This window comes from Gobius niger (genome assembly GCF_951799975.1).
Source record: "Gobius niger genome assembly, chromosome: 5".
Lineage (NCBI taxonomy): Eukaryota > Metazoa > Chordata > Actinopteri > Gobiiformes > Gobiidae > Gobius > Gobius niger.
Window position 1 is genome coordinate 39,626,016 of NC_136856.1, and position 17,203 is coordinate 39,643,218.

General features: G+C 40.9%; 2 protein-coding genes across 2 annotated transcripts in view; both read left to right on the plus strand.

Annotated features, from left to right (window-relative positions):
* LOC306962771 (uncharacterized protein) overlaps window positions 1–17,203 on the plus strand; it is a 1,040,752-nt gene that overhangs the window by 446,482 nt on the left and 577,067 nt on the right. Inside the window, exon 8 of the mRNA XM_079556046.1 lies at window positions 128–166. Coding sequence (XP_079412172.1) covers window positions 128–166 — 39 coding nt within the window. The remainder of the gene's footprint in view (window positions 1–127; window positions 167–17,203) is intronic.
* Window positions 2,166–9,217, plus strand: LOC306963504 (NACHT, LRR and PYD domains-containing protein 3-like; the record flags this gene model as incomplete). Its single annotated transcript, XM_079557078.1, has 10 exons — window positions 2,166–2,242; window positions 2,309–2,371; window positions 2,614–2,665; window positions 2,737–2,942; window positions 3,842–5,749; window positions 6,352–6,513; window positions 7,371–7,538; window positions 7,609–7,779; window positions 8,199–8,245; window positions 8,652–9,217. 10 exons carry the CDS (start codon window positions 2,166–2,168, stop codon window positions 9,200–9,202), a joined length of 3,405 nt encoding a protein of 1,134 aa, XP_079413204.1. The 3' UTR covers window positions 9,203–9,217.

Consider the following 17,203-nt stretch of genomic DNA (forward strand, 5'->3'; position numbering starts at 1 on the left):
TACATTTTACTGCACATGATTCAGAATCCGCTTCATTTGTTGTTTTCAGGAGAAACGTGGCAAAACCTGAGTCTGTAACCAGAAGGAAATCCAGACCCGGTTCTGGACCCGACTGTGAGTCCCTGAGAAGTGACAGGTCCAAACCTCTGAGCATCTGCTTTAAAAGGTTTGTTTTTTTGTCTTTTCCTCCATTGTAACTTGCTCTCACTGTCACCTCTGTTCTCCTCAGGGACTCAGAACCTCCTGCTCCTGATCTGAGCTGGCAGTCCATGGAAAGTGACAGATCTAAGGACTTTAAAAGGTTTGTCCTCATCTCTCTTGTCAGTCACAGTTTCCAGATGAAATCACAGGCACAAGATTCAGTCCCTGGTCCGTGTGGGCGTCTGTGAGGAGCATGTTTCTCTCTCCAGGACTGGATGAGTTTCCTCAAAGTGTCTGGTTTCTCTCGGTTAATCCTCCAGTCAGGTGATTCTGAGCATCATTAAAGCAGATTTGTTAAACGAGTAAAAAGGGAGTTACAATAAAAGCATGAATCACCAAGTCAAGATCCGAGTTGGATAAACGGGGTCAGAGGTTAAGGAGAAAGTTGAGAGGTCAGACCGGTGTCCGTTCTGTGCTCTTCCAGAATGGACATATGTCCAGTCCGCCCTGAAAACAACCTGATCGCAGTCGCTTTAACAGATTCTACAGTTTTCTACATTTTCAGTAGAAAAATATTTAAATCAATGTGTTCTGAGAAAAGCTCTCGTCCACTCAAAATGGTTCCTGGACCTCCAGTTGAGAACCAGTGGTGTTTTCTGATTAAACTTCCTTTGTGATTGTAATTATTAATCATTCACCAGAGTTTAAAGCTTCAAACCTCTTCTCCCCGTCTTAACCCAGCGCATTGTCTCCAGTTCTCCGGCTTTACCCAAATCTAAAAGCTTCTCGACTGCAGAGCAACAGTGTGATGTCTCATTTGAAAGCTAAGGCCTACAAAACTGATAATACGTTTTTTTCACGTTGTTTTGTCCCATATTTGAAGCGTTTGTGTCGTGTTTTTTTATACATGTTTCCGTCATGTTTTTGTTTCTCTTTTCTCTTTTTTGATGATCTTTTGTGGCTTTTTCATCACTTCCTGTCACTTCTCTATTGTGTTTTTGTCCTTGTTATTTCAACTATTCTTTTTTCAAGAAGCTTTTAGATTTGGGTAAAGCCAAACTGGAGAAAATGTCCTGGGTTCAGGTGGGGGTTAAGAGGTTAAGTTGTTTTCAGGAGCAGGAAACATAGATTTAGATTCAGACCCAGATCTTGGCCTAATCGTCTGTTCCAGATACTGACACACATTAAACAAACATTGTTTGGTAATGTGGGCGATTTCACAGGAAATATTAAAACTCTAAATTTACATAAGATCTGACTCCATCAGATCATTTTAAACACATTTCAACAGTTAAGTTTAAATATTAAAGTATCAAAAAGGTCTCGCCAGCGTGTTCGTTGATCCAAGGTCTGAGGAGAAACCACCAGAATTCAGTCGCTTTAGTCAAAGAAGATTTATTCCCTAAAACTATTACAATTTCTAAACACAGGTTATCTGAATGCTAAAGTCCCGAACAATATACACGGTGCTCGAACGGGGCGTCCCAGGAAACGGCCCCGTCTAACTGCGCTCTTACAAATATATATCAGAAAACATGTGACGTTCACAAAGAGATAGGAGATGAGCTCGGGCCAAGGTCATCAGGCCTTTCTCTCAGTAGTTTTCCACTAGAAGTGTCTTCCTGTTGCCTTATTTGGAGTTGTGTGGTGAGGGCGCCGAGCGTCTCCACAGGTTTGAGCAAAAGAATGCAAGAGCGAGAAATGGGCTATTGTTACAGCGATGTGCGTGTGAAAAGATTGGTTTCAACTGAAACTTAAAGCACATAGATTAAACTCATAAAAAACATTCAATAGCATTATCAAATATAACATTAGCTAGAAATCATCAATTTCCCACAGTAACTATTGTATAAATAATGATTTAAACACCATGAGCTTCTCCAGTAATCACTTAACACTGTGACGAGAAATATCGTAGAATCTTAATCCTTTGTTTATTGATAATTTCACTTTTGTGAACCCAATAAATTCATGGATTCTTTTTCTTTTGTTTCTTCAGTAAAAAATTTGGAAAACTTTTATCTATGATCAGGAACAAATCCAGATTCAAACCCAGCTGTGAGTCTCTGAAGTCCAAAGATCTGGGCATCGAGTTCAACAGGTTTGTCCAGTTTTCTGTCCATTTCTCAGTGTAACTTTCTCTCACTGTCGCCTCTGTTTTCATCAGGGACTTGGACACCCCTGGTTCTGGCCTGAGCTGCTTTTCTGATGCTACATTTGAAGACCCAGAGTAAGTCTTCTACAGTGATACGGTGTGAGTGGTTAAACAGGTCTGAGTGAGGAGGAAGAAGAAGAATAAAAGTGAGACAGAAAGTCTAGTTTGAAAACCTCCTCTCCTTGGAGGGCAAGCTCACTGTGAAGACAATGGCTACAGGTTCAGTCTGGTCACTGTCACTCTTATAAAAATGGCTTGAATGGTTTTCTGTTGAAGCCTGTCCATCTCAGATGTGTCACACTGAACTCTATTTCCAGAGAGGAGTCCTGTCCAGAGCACTCTGACCCTCATCTGCTCCACATCTTCATGGTCTGTACAGTGTCCTTATGTTGGGTACATGTGTGTGTGTCGTGCTCTTAAAGCTGTGCTGTTTGTTGCAGGGTCTGGAGAAGGACATCCTGACTTTTGTCCAAGAGCAGCTGAGGAGGTTGTACAAGGTCCTCGCCTCAGATTACCCAGAATACTTAGGGCATGAGGAGGAGGACCCGAGCGCAGAGGCTTTTCTGAACTTCACAGTGGACTTCCTGAAGAGGAGGAAGCAGGAGCCACTGGCCGAGCGTCTGCACAGCCGTAAGAACTGTCTATGGCCCTGTCCACACGAAGTCAAGCTGAGGACCAAACGCAAAGATATTTTATCAATCTAGTGTATCGTCCATACGAGCCCGGCCGTTTACGCGGCGCCGTTGTTACGTCGTCTCCGCAACTTTTACTAAAACGATGACATCACAGCTCCAGAGTCTGTGATCCATAATCTACTGACCGTATAATGAGTTTTACTCATGGATCTGTGATGGTTTGACTCCGCTCCTCTTTGCTCCACTGCCGTCCACAAGCCACAGGTGACAAGTAGAAAAACACGAGTCAGTCTGTGTTTTTGGACTGACAGTAAAAGTCACTGACAGGTTTTTCTGCTTTAGTCCCGTTACGTCTGAAGAATAAACTCTCCTCCTCGTCTCTTCTGTAGATCCAAAATCCTTGAATCAGTTTCATTTTCACTGTTTACATTCCACAAAAGTTTACTGCGCATGCGCCTCTACATCCTGTTCTATCATCTGTGTTAGCGTCACAGCGCCTCACACAGGCCTGGAAGATGAATCGCGCCGTTTTCACAGACCTGAGTCGACCCATGTGGACGCTCACATTTACTGAGCTGCTTCAGGCTCACAAAGAACGTTTCTGAAAACAAGTGTTTTGTCTTCGTGTGGACATAGCCTATATTTTAGGATTGTCCATTGAATCAGATTGTGATTAAATCTATGCTTGGCTTGATGTCAAGGTCTCTTAATCTCATTTCCCCTGATTCTCCTGTGTTCATGTGTTGCATCGCCGCGGTTTGTTGGCTCAGAGCGTTTTTGTTTCTGAAAAGAGACACTTCTACTTGTAACAATAACCATTCATTGCACTAAAATCTAATCTGATTCCACACAAGATGTTATATTTGGTACAAAGAGAAGAATCTAGATAAAACCTAATAATATATGTAAGGGTATATTTTAGACTCAATGATGTTCACGATGGAAATGTGTTTTTCTGTAACTTGCGGCCGCTCTACAGTCCACAGGGTCACTCAGCATCACAGAGTCATGTCCATGTGTTTTGTGTCTTAGTGAGTCCCAGAGTCTGCAGAGATGAACTGAGGAGGTTTCTGCAGCAGAAGTTCATCTGTGTGTCTGAGGGCATCGCTAAAGCAGGAAACCCCACCCTCCTGAACCAGATCTTCACAGAGCTCCACATCACCGAGGGAGGGGCCGCAGAGGTCAACCAGGAGCATGAGGTCAGACACATCGAGGCGGCGTCCAGGAAACCTGCCGCTCCAGAGACCACTATGAAATGTGAAGAGCTCTTTAAAGACCACAAACAGGCAGAAGAAACAACAAAGAGACAAGGGCCGATCAGGACAGTGCTGACGAAGGGCGTGGCTGGAGTGGGGAAGACGGTGCTGACTCAGAAGTTCAGTCTGGACTGGGCTGAAGGCAGAGCCAACCAGGACATCCAGCTGCTGTTCCCCTTCACGTTCAGACAGCTCAATGTGCTCAGAGACAGACAGTTCAGCCTGGTGGAGCTGCTGCACCACGTCTTCAGTCAAACTCAAAGCCTCTGTGGATTGAATCACCAGGTGCTCTTCATCTTGGACGGTCTGGACGAGTGCAGACTTCCTCTGGACTTCAGCCGGACCCGGGTCCTCACTGACCCCACAGAGAGCGTGTCTCTGGAGGTGCTGCTGGTGAATCTCATCAGAGGGAACCTGCTTCCCTCCGCTCGCCTCTGGATAACCACACGCCCCGCCGCGGCCAATCAGATCCCGGCTGAGTGCGTCTCCATGGTGACAGAGGTGCGAGGGTTCAGCGACTCACAGAAGGAAGAGTATTTCAGGAAGAGGTTCAGAGACGAGCAGCAGGCCACAGCAATGATCTCCCACATCAAGAAATCTGTAAGTCTGTTCATCATGTGCCACCTGCCGGTCTTCAGCTGGATGCTCACCACAGTCCTGCACCATGTGATGGACTCTGAAGTCAAAGAACAGCTGCCTCAGACAATGACAGAGATGTACATCCACTTCCTGGTGGTTCAGGCCAAAGTCAAGAGCGTCAAGTACGACGGCCGCTCCGTGACAGACCCTCACTGGAGTCCAAAGACCAGGAGGATGGTGGAGTGTTTGGGAAAACTGGCCTTTGAGCAGCTGCAGAAAGGAAACCTGATCTTCTACGAGTCAGACATGAGCGAGTGTGGGCTGGACGCTGCAGACGCCTCAGTGTACTCCGGAGTCTTCACACAGGTCTTTAGAGAAGAGCCAGGTCTGTACCAGGACAAGGTCTTCTGCTTCATCCATCTGAGCGTGCAGGAGTTTCTGGCTGCTCTTCACGTCCATCTCACTTTCTTCAACTCTGGAGTCAACCTGATGTCTGATTCTGAGTCTGAGGAAACATCTCAAGTGAAGTTCTATGAGTCTGCTGTGGACCTGGCCTTAGAGAGTCCAAATGGACACCTGGATTTGTTCCTGCGCTTCCTCATGGGTCTGTCTCTGTCGACCAATCAGAGTCTGCTGTCGGGTCTGCAGACTCAGACAGGGAGTCGTTCACCGACCAACGTGGAGACAGCAAAGTACATCAAAGAGAAGCTTAATTATAGTGTCTTATCTGCAGAACAAAGAATGAACCTGCTCCACTGTCTGAATGAACTGAACGACCACAGTCTGGTGGAGCAGGTGCAGCAGAGCCTGAGAGAAGGACGTTTATCTGATAAAGAGTTGTCTTCTTCTGAGTGGTCGGCCGTGGCTTTCCTCGTCCTGTCCTCAGACTCAGACCTGGAGGAGTTTGACCTGAGGAAATACCAGCCTTCAGGTGCAGCTCTTAAGGCTCTGATGCCACTGGCCAAAGCCTCCACCAGAGCCATGTGAGTCCACTTCATTTATATGCTTCATTTTATTAGTACAGATACAAACAGAAGCAATATTTACAAGAACGTCTGAAAACAAAACCTTCAAACTTAAACCAGAGCAAATACACCAAAATGTGATGAAAGAGTAAAGCAGTAAATCTAAACAAAACCAAATGATTAAAGACACAAAGGATCAGACGACTCAGTTTAAAGACAGTTTTACAATCGTTTGGTTTAACTGAGTCTTAAAGTTTTCTTTGTGTTGAAAAATAACTGGTGCACTATTAAATCTGGGACATTTAAAGTCCAGGTCAGAAACAATAAAGCCAAAAAGATCCCACACAGAAGTTCAAGCCTCTGCCTCAGCTGTGGCCGAGTGTAGGACAAGTAACGTGAAGAAAACTCCTTTATCATCACACCAGTGTTATTGGTTTAACATTAAAGGGATGTTTTAGAATCAATTATGACGTTTTTAAGTTTTATTTATTCTTTTATTATTTCATTTAAATGGTTTTGTTTTTGTGTGTGTTTTTTTTCTGTCCCTCAGGATCTAATAAAGTATTTAATTGAAACTATCAGGACTGTTTTAAAGTTATAAATATCTCTCTTTCCCACAGTTTATCTGGGTGTCGCCTCCGCAGCTGTGATGTTCTGGCTCCAGTCGTCAGCTCGTCCACTGTGACTCACCTGGACGTCAGTAACAACATCCTCAAGGACAGGGGAGTGAAGCACCTGTGTGATAAACTGAAGAGCGCCCCCTGCAGGCTGCAGACCCTCAGGTGAGTTTCAGACACAGACCTCAGTCAAACTGTATCAAACAGAACTATAGTATTTGTCATTAGTTTCTCTGAGCAGCCTTTCACCTGCACCTGCTGAGGGTTTGAAAAACACATTTGGCTAAAATCCCTGTGTTTGTCTCAGACAGAAGCACTGGGAGGCGTGGCTCTAATAAGATTGTTTTGGATGTTTCATGTTTTTCTATAAATCAGTGTGATTTTGGGTGGTCCTTTAAACGGCTCACAGCAGCCGCGGTACAACAGCCCTCCTTCTGTCTCTGCACCTCACACTCTTTGAACCTGCGTCATTAACAAGGTACAGCCTTAATGTGTTCACTTTAGAATGAAGATTTAGCCCAGTCAGAACTGTGGCCCAGGGCCCAAATGCGGCGCCTTCAGGATCCCAAAAAGGACCAGCACTTTTTACTCTTTCACTTTAAAAATCATCATGAGCTTCATTAAAAAGATGAAAAAGAAAAGACAGACGGACCTGATATTAATGTTCCAAACGTCAAACACCCTGAGAAATAGTTTGTCCACCTCCTCCAATCCATAAGGCATCACTTTATTCACATTAAACCAGAAAGTGTAACACAGAAAATGTATCAGTAAATGTAAACTCTCTCCTTGTTCAAAATGAAAAGTAGATTTTAGATTGTGAGGAATTGTCTCTATATTCATTTACCTGTGGAAGAAGAACATTATTATTATTAAGTCAAATTTCACAAACTAAAATGGTAAAGATAATAAATAAGACCTCTTGTGCTCTATTGGCACCAACCAGTCAAGTCATTGTTCTTCTTCTCCAGCTGTTCTGAGCTTTAGTGTAATAGTTTCTCTCCACATCTGTCTCTCCTCAGTTTGTCTCTCTGTCTTCTGTCCGATGGCTGCTGTGATGATCTGGCCTCAGTCCTCAGCTCCTCGAGTCTGACACACCTGGACCTCAGCCACAATGACCTCGGGGACTCAGGAGTGGAGAAACTGTGTGCTGGACTGAAGAGCGCCCCCTGCAGGCTGGAGGTCCTCAGGTGAGACTGGCCCTACAGTGTCTCCTGTGTCCCACAGTCATGACTGATGTTGTAGCTGCTGTGTTTTCAGACTGTCCGGATGCTTAGTCTCAGAGAGGGGCGGGGCTTCTCTGGCCTCAGCTCTAGGCTCCGCCCACTCTGCTGTGAGAGAGTTAGACTTGAGCTACAACCATCCAGGAGCCTCCGCTGAGCTCCTGAGCGCTGTACGGGACGACCCCCTCTGCCCCCTGGACTCTCTCAGGTGAGGAACACAGACACTCACGTCTCAGAGGTGGATTTCAGTGCAGTCACACTCTCCCATCATCAACACAAGGTCAGACATGAATCCAACACTGGACCTTTTGTTATTGCAGAAGCTCATTGAAACAAAGCCACAGTGAATGTGCTGTAATCAAAGCTAAAGGCGTCCAACCAAACATTGGAGCATGTGACCTTTTCTTGTTGAGACTTTATTTTGCTCAGGCTGTGGATTTGAATAGACTGTGGATTCATTCATTGAAAGTGGAAATGGTTTGAAAGCTCACCTGACAAACCCTAAAGGCTCCCGAGCTGAAAGTGGAGGGTTTATCAGTGGATTGTTCCCTGGTTTGGTCTCGGTCTCTGCTCTGGTCGACTCTAAACTTGTCACCTGTGAATCCTCAGTGAATGACTGTGTTTCAGGCTGGATCCTGCTGGAGAGCGATGGATGGTTAAAGGCCCAAGGAAGTGTGAGTATTCAGGAAGTGATGTCATTGGTGTGTTGTAAACAGTAGACTGTGAATAATGGAGGGACTGTGGAGGCGTCGGCTTCACCCATAGCGGCTAAAGGAAGCTCATCCATGCAAGTTATTTAACCATGCACATACTTTTACTTCAAGATCACTTTCCTTTGACAATTCTATTCAAATATCATTAGATGTAACTGTTTTTCATCTATAGACAGGATGAACATCCTTTTTATTCTAAACCCTCAATGTTCTGGACAAAGAACATTTCACACTTATTCTGTTTCTCTGCTGACATTGCATTCCCTCAGTTATAAATCCAAGTTCCTCATGTTCAGCGCCTGCGTAGCCTCGTACCCTTAACACTGTCGTCAGGAACAGGAAGTGATGTTGTGTATTTGTGTCTCAGATTTGTGTGAAGTCTTTCTGGATCCGAACACGGCCAACAACACACTGGAACTGTCCCAGGATAAACGCTCTGTGACCCACGTGGAGGAGCTGCAGCTGTTCCCACCTCACCAGGACAGGTTCAGCTCCTGTTCTCAGGTCCTGAGCTCCACGGCTCTGACCGGCCGCTGCTACTGGGAGGCGGAGCTTAGAGGGGGCGTGGAGATAGCAGTGAGTTACAAAGGAATCAGAAGAAATGGGGACAGTGAGGAGTGTAGGTTTGGAGACAATGATCAGTCCTGGAGTCTGAGGCTCAGGGAAGGCTGGGGGTATTTGTATCATAATAAAAGGGAAATAGATTTGTATAAGTATGGGGTAGAGGACATATCGTCAGGTAGAGCAGGTGTGCTGCTGGACACTGAGGCTGGAGCTCTGTCCTTCTATCAGGTTTTATCTGATGGACGTCTGTTCCACCTCCACACCTTCAGCTCCAGTTTCTCTGAGCCTCTGTTTGCCGGGTTTGGGCTGGAGCGCCCGGGTTCCTCTGTGTCGCTGCTGAATTACAGACTTTGATTCTTCCTGAGTTCCTTTAAATCAGAGCGTGAACTAAACCTCAGATGAACTTGCTCTTCACAGGATTCATGACGCCACAATGAAATATATCCTTGTATGTAAATATTTGGACTATTTCTTCCCTTTTAGAGGATTTCATTTTTGTTTCCATGATCCAGAGTGGAAAATGACCTGACGACACAAATGTCCCACTGCTCTGAAATAACAAAGGCTTTGTATATGTGCTGCTCCCTATTGTGTCATATACATTTACACCGAGCGCTTCAGATTAATGCACATTGATTTTTCTGTATGTTCTTCGATCAATAAAGTGACTTTCTTATTATTTGTGTGATTACTGACTTAATTACTGATCCGTCAGCTCCATCTTTCCTCATCATCATACACTGTGTTCAACATCATGTAAAACCTATGGGACCATGTTGTTCTTTCACACAGGCTAAAGCAGTTTGATTCAACCTAAAGGTGCCGTGTGGAACTTTCTATGGATGGAACGTATAAGTAATCACAGAGATGGTTCCATCAGCAGAGAAAACCTACCAGAAACCCTCGGCAATTTTGAAGCTTCAGCTCATTTAGTCTCACTGTCCATCTGTCTGTCCAGATAAAACCCTTCAGATTCATTCAATATCTCACAAACTGTTCCTTTAAGTTGTGTTTCAGTGACTTTAGCTTTTTGAGTGTTTTTAATGATAAACCTGCTTCAAAAACCTGTTTCAGCTTTTTCCTTTTGAGAACATGTGAAGGAAAATGGACTCGCAAAGAAAAGCTGAATCTCTAGAATCAAATCATTTTGTTTGGGGGAAAATAAATCTCTTCCCTGTTTTTAACTCATCCATCTCGAGTTTGACGTCTTTAAATTGTGCAACTATTAACAATATATTGGGAAAACAGTCCAGTCGAACACCAGAAAATACTCTTTTGACTAAACCTAGTGAAATAGCAAATTACTTTAATAATGTGTATATTGATAAGGTGGACAAACTCCGAATCAATAAACCAGTTTACAACTCAAAACAATGAACACAAAGCAAGTGACAAAGCGTTTAAACTCTTTAGATCAAACCAAGCCGGGAGGTGTTGATGATTTGGATGGAAAACTCCTGAAAATAGTGGGCAATTACACAGCTGGACCTGCGAGCCATATTTTCAACACAAGTATCAATAAAAGCATTTTCCCGGTTTCATGGACAGCTGCTAAAGTCGTCCCAGTTCCGGAAAACACCACACAAAGTTTGAGTGGGTCAAACTGCAGAGCCATTATCCTGCTGTCAATATGAAGTCAAATTCTAGAAAAGATTTAGTCCAGTAAGAAAACCTGAAAAAGGCTCCGTTAACACTTTTGTGGTTCCGGAGTGTTCGGGGTCGGCAACCGTGTTTTTATGTTAATATAAGATGTCGGGAACATATTTCATGAAGATGCCAATCGCTGTCGCCTTCGTTTGTTTTTTATTGAAGACATAAGAAGAGAATGTTTACCAAAAAGTCGCACCTTAAGTCATGCACTATCTGTCAGTTAAAATGAAATATCTGCAATATTAAACAAGATTTTTTCATGAAATTTGCACTGTATGTGTAGTTTGACAATATCTCACTTCACAGGAAATCTTAGGTTTATAGATTTAAAAATAAACAAATCAGTTTTTTCATAGTGGAAACAAGATGGCTGCCAGAGCTGAACTGGCTGATAGTCAGTTCAATTGTTGAATCTTCAGAAGCAAATCAGAAGCACAGGTGGATATGGACGTGTTCATCAAAATGCCCTAAAAGCTGATGATACTTGTGACTAGAAATAAGTTGTATATTTCATGTATTCATTAAGAATAATCCTTTAATGCATTCTGTATTTTATATTTTTACTTCGAGAGCCCATTGTTCAGATCAAATTCTTCTGCAGTGTTCATGCATAAAGCTGTATGTGATGTGTGGTCATGTGACTCTATACACGATCACACGGCCACGACTGGTCTGAGGGAGACTGTTGGTGATATTGTGCCGATGGCCGATCGACCACCTTTAGAAACAGCCTCACACTAACACATTCAAACATCAGCACCGCCACAAAAGCTACAGTTTCAGATTTTCCTACTAGACTAATTGTCACAGTAAAACAATTCTTTACGGATAATTCCAACATGCAGATCGTGTGGGCCACTCGACACAGATGGTGGACGACTGCTTTACTTCACTGACAACTATTTGGTTGGAGCCGTTTTATTAGATTTTACACTGCAAAAAGTATTTAAGTAGATCAGTATAAACATCTCAATTTGAGCACAATAATCCACATTTTAGTTGTTTTGACGAGTTAAGAAGTTGTTGGGCGTTTGTCCAGGATTATTTCACTTGTTCTGAGATGTTTCTGACTCGTTTTCGATACATTTCGTCCTTATTTCAGGTCATTTTCTTTGCCAATGGGGAAAGAACATTGGTCTTATCTCATTGGCAGTTTTACTTTCTTATTTCAAGCGAGATTTACCCTAGAACTGGTTTTAGGGACCAGACAAATGTGCTGTTTTTAACGTCTCATGTAATGAAAATTGAAGACTTGATTACATTTAAAACTCTTATTGTAATGTATAAATCAAGCCGAAATCTTCTCCCTAGAAACATCCAAAAATTGTTCAACAGTAGAGAAGGGCATTGTAATTTAAGAGGAGAATTTGTGATGAGAAAACATTGTGTTCAAATCACCTTTAAAAGTGTGTGTATCTCCCAAGCAGGAATAACTCTGTGGAATGAGTTAAAGAGGCTAAACGGAGCAAAACACTCGGACACTTTAAAAGAACATGTAAAGACATTATCTTTAAAAAGTATGCTAGCGAAGTATCATAATTACTATTACATTCTTAGACAGGCACATACTTGCGTTTTTGTGTGTATTTGCCTGGAAATGAATATCAAAATATAAAGAAAGTTAAGACCCTAAAGCATTATTTTGCATCGACTACAGTACGTTTTTGTTTGTTTGGAAATCATTTTGTGTGAAAGTGAGGTCAGCTTGTTAGTTCAAGTCCACATGACAAAGAACAAAACACATGTTTCCAATATGTTCATAGATCACATATACGTATGTACTTCAAGGATGTTTACATGTCTTTTTCTTTCCCTTTCCCTGTCAATCTGAAGTGAGTGACTATGGACAGATAGTTTCTAGTTCTACGTGGTTATACGGAGCTTGTACATTGGGTATAGTCGGTATTGCAGGGCTGAGCGATATTATATATATTTTTGTGTGATCAGAACGAAAGAGAGATGTGCCTTAGTATAACTCTTATGAACCATATGGTGTATTTATTTATTTACGACTGTAAATGATGAATTCTTTATTTTTATTTCTTGGTAAACTGTAAATGATGAAATTCTTTGACAGTTTGTACGATCATAAACAATGTATATCAACATGTAAGCACAGACTCACGCATCGGTTTCCTGCATGAGTCTAGCGGAAAATTAATGTGATGATGACTTGAATGAGAGATAAGGGGCAGGTTTACTATAAGTTCTTGATCTTCTTCCTACTCCTTTTGAGCACAAAGTCTTGTTTTGTATTTTTTCTTTCTGTAAATGTTGGCATACTTTTTCTGCTCAAATGAAGAAATAAATGAAATGAAATGAAATGAATGAAATGTCCTCAAACAAGCAAAGGAAACTTGGTCCAATCAGGAAAAGTGTCTAAATGAGAGAAAACCGCTCAAAACAAGAAACATTTCCTCAATTCAAGTCATTTAAGCCAATGCCTGATATTCACTTTCAGCTTTTGATTCATTAGATCATGAGTTGCTACTAGAAAAACTAAAGTATTATGGGTTTTCATTACATGCTATTGGGTGGTTTTCCAGCGATCTTTCACATCGTAAACAACGTGTTTTTTTACAACAGTAGTTTCTCTTTCTCAAAACGATTGCAATGTGGTGAACCTCAGGGCAGCTGTTTAGGGCCTTTGCTCTTTTCAATCTTCTCTGACGACCTGCCATTGGTGTTGGATCAGGCTGAAGCTGTGATGTTTGCAGATGACACCACGATATACCTGCTTCATCAGCTGATGTTCTGTCCAGCTCCTCAGACAGCGATCGAAAGTCTGTCGCGAGGTGGGCTCATGCAAACAAACGAGTGGTGAACACATCCAAAACAAAAAGCATTACACTGGGATCTAGCTGGAAACTGAAGGAAAAAGCACAATGAGAACTATCAGAGGACGGCACAGCGATCACTCAAGTAGAAGAAACAGAACTTGTGGGAGTCATTATGGACAGCAGACTGAAGTGGTCCGAGCATATTGATCGTACTGTTGCTGTCATGGGAAGAGAGTCAGCGGTTTTCAGAAGATGCTCAGATTATTGAAGCCAAAATGTTCTTTCACTGGTGATCGAGACCATTGTTCTGTCCCATTGACGTCACTGCCCAGTGGTTTGGTCCAGAGCCTCCGAAAGAGATATTGAGAAGCTACAGTTAGTGCAAAACAAGGCGGCACGTCTCGCGCTACGGTGCTGAAAATATACAAATATTCAAAGGTTGCACCAAACTTTAGGCTGGACTTTGGTGAAGAACAGACTGCACTTTGCCCTTCGTTGCTTCTTTAAAAAGACTCTTGTGTTAAAACTCCCTAAGGTTTTATATGATGTGCTTGTATTCAGTTGGTTCGTACATAAGTTTAACACAAGACACGCAGTAAACGGTCATTTTACTTTTCCATCATGTCAAACCCAGACTGGACAGAGGCTGTTCTGTTCAGAGGGATGAAACCCTGGAACTCTCTGCATTTCTAACATTGCAGACGGAAACATTTTCCAAAAGACTCTGTTGTCACATCACTACAAAAAGTCAATATCAGGCATTGGCTTAAATGACTTGAATGGAGGAAATGTTTCTTGTTTTGAGCGGTTTTCACTCATTTAGACACTTTTCCTGATCAAGTTTGCTTTGCTTGTTTGAGGACATTTCAGACCAGTTCTAGGGTAAATCTCGCTTGAAATAAGAAAGTAAAACTGCCAATGAGACAAGACCAATTTTCTTTCCCCATTGGCAAAGAAAACGCCAATGGGACAAATGCCCAAGAACTTCTTAACTTTTTGTAATTTTTTTGTATTTTTTTTGTCAATTATTTGTCTTTTTTTAGTCACATTTTTGTAATTTTTTGGTCAAATTTTTATCACATTTTTGTCACATTTTTGTAAATTTTTTTTTTTTTTTGGTCAATTTTTTGTGATTTTTTAATCAAAGTTTTGACATTTTTTGTCAAATTTCAATGACTTGAATTGAGGAAATGTTTCTTGTTTTGAGCGGTTTTCACTCATTTAGACACTTTTCCTGATCCGACCAAGTTTACTTTGCTTGTTTGAGGACATTTCAGACCAGTTCTAGGGTAAATCTCGCTTGAAATAAGAAAGTAAAACTGCCAATGAGACAAGACCAATTTTCTTTCCCCATTGGCAAAGAAAACGCCAATGGGACAAATGCCCAAGAACTTCTTAACTTTTTGTAATTTTTTTGTATTTTTTTTGTCAATTATTTGTCTTTTTTTAGTCACATTTTTGTAATTTTTTGGTCAAATTTTTATCACATTTTTGTCACATTTTTGTAAATTTTTTTTTTTTTTTTGGTCAATTTTTTGTGATTTTTTAATCAAAGTTTTGACATTTTTTGTCAAATTTCAATGACTTGAATTGAGGAAATGTTTCTTGTTTTGAGCGGTTTTCACTCATTTAGACACTTTTCCTGATCGAGTTTGCTTTGCTTGTTTGAGGACATTTCAGACCAGTTCTAGGGTAAATCTCGCTTGAAATAAGAAAGTAAAATTGCCAATGAGATAAGACCAATTTTCTTTCCCCATTGGCAAAGAAAATGACCTGAAATAAGGACGAAATGTATCGAAACGAGTCAGAAACATCTCAGAACAAGTGAAATAATCTGGGACAAATGCCCAACAACTTCTTAACCAGTCAAAACAACTAAAATGTGGATTATTATTATTATTATGATTATGATTATTATTATTATTATTATTATTATTATTATTATTATTATTATTATTATTATTATTATTATTATTATTATTATTATTATTATTATTATTAGGGGCAGTGGCTAAAGGGGATCTTAATAAACAAATCACAAATCAAAATGTCACATGTGTTTTTCAGTTGTGCTTTAGTCGTATTAGGGGACTTGACTTTTCATAATAACGTTCATAACTTCTCTTTTACTTTTATTTAGATTTCATTCAAATGTGTGAATTATGAGGTTGGAATTATTTCATTTTTGCAGCACAATATTTGCTCAATCTTGAATTTCAAAGTAAATCCATTAAAAACGGTGATTTCAGTGGTTGATGCAGAAGTGATCGTGTTATATTGATGATACTGAGGGAGAAACTGGATTAGTCTTTTCACATTTAAAGCTTCACCTGGAAACAAAGGAAACGCCTGATCTTTACAGTAACATGTTTCATTATTGCACTGATTCAATGTTTCTCCACAGATTCATTTGGGGGGAAAAAAAACGGAACAAAAAAAAGCCAAACGAGCAACAAAACGAGCTGGAAAAGAAGGTGAAAAAGTGACAACGCGAGGAAAAAGATCCACTGAGATCAGCTCTGTAGGCCTTAGCTTTCAAATGAGGCGCTCCCCTTATCGTCCTTTTAGATTTGGGTAAAGCTGAAGTGGAGAAAATGCGCTCGGTTAAGGCGGGTGGTAAGAGGTGAAACTAAACAAGATCCAAAATCTGCTGAGAAAGTCTTTGTAACGAATCACAAAACAAAAGCACAGATTTAAACCTTTAAATCCATTATTCACATTTTGTCGCCGAAAATAGAAGAAATTTTGGACGTTTTTAGGGATAAAAGTCCTTTTTTTTTTTTTACAAGGAAACGTAAAATGACGAGAAATGTGCTTTAATACTTTCCCCTCATGTTTATGTCAGTTTAATCCACAGCAAAAGCTTCAAACTGATTTCTCTACATTTAAACAGTTTGATCCAAAATATCACAGTGTTGACATTGCAGATTAGTTTCCATTGAGCGCATTTCCTACAGTTCAGCTTTACCCAAATCCACACGCTCACAGCCTGTAGGCCAGTGTAGCCTCATTTGAAAGCTAAGACCTACAAAACTCACCTAAATGGAGCTTTTTCCTCACGTCGTTGCCTTGTTGACGTCACTTTGTTTCTTTTGTCTGACTTTTTTCACGAAGCTTTTCGATTTGGGTAAAGCCGAACTGGAGGAGTTGTGCTCGGTTTCCGCTGGAGGTTAAAGGTCAACTCCTAAATAAAGACACAAAACACAATGAGTTTATAATACAATGGTTTAAAGAAGGTTAGTGCTAGATCGTGTGCTCCGGAGGGACAGTCGGCTGTGAAAACATGAGATAACCTCTGACCCCCCGCCAAAACCAAATCCATTCTCTCCTCTATGCCATTGTCGTCACTTTTTATTTCCCTTATGTGTTTTTGTCACTTTTTTATTACTTTTTTGCTGGATTTTTGTCTCTTTTTTGTTGAGATTTTGTCTTTTTTTTCTGGATTTTGTCTATTTTTTGCTGGATTTTTGTCTCTTTTTTGCTGGATTTTTGTCACTTTTTTGCTGGATTTTTGTCACTTTTTTGTTGAGATTTTGTCTCTTTTTTGCTGGATTTTTGTCACTTTTTTGCTGGATTTTTGTCACTTTATTGCTGGATTTTTGTCACTTTTTGCTGGATTTTGTCTCTTTTTTGCTGGATTTTGTCTTTTTTTTTGCTGGATTTTGTCTTTTTTTTTTGCTGGATTTTGTCTTTTTTTTTGCTGGATTTTGTCTTTTTTTTGCTGGATTTTGTCTTTTTTTTTGCTGGATTTTGTCTTCTTTTTGCTGGATTTTGTCTTTTTTTTTGCTGGATTTTGTCTTCTTTTTGCTGGATTTTTGTCACTTTTTTGTTGAGATTTTGTCTCTTTTTTGCTGGATTTTGTCTTTTTTTTTTGCTGGATTTTGTCTTTTTTTTTGCTGGATTTTTGTCTCTTCTTTTTGCTGGA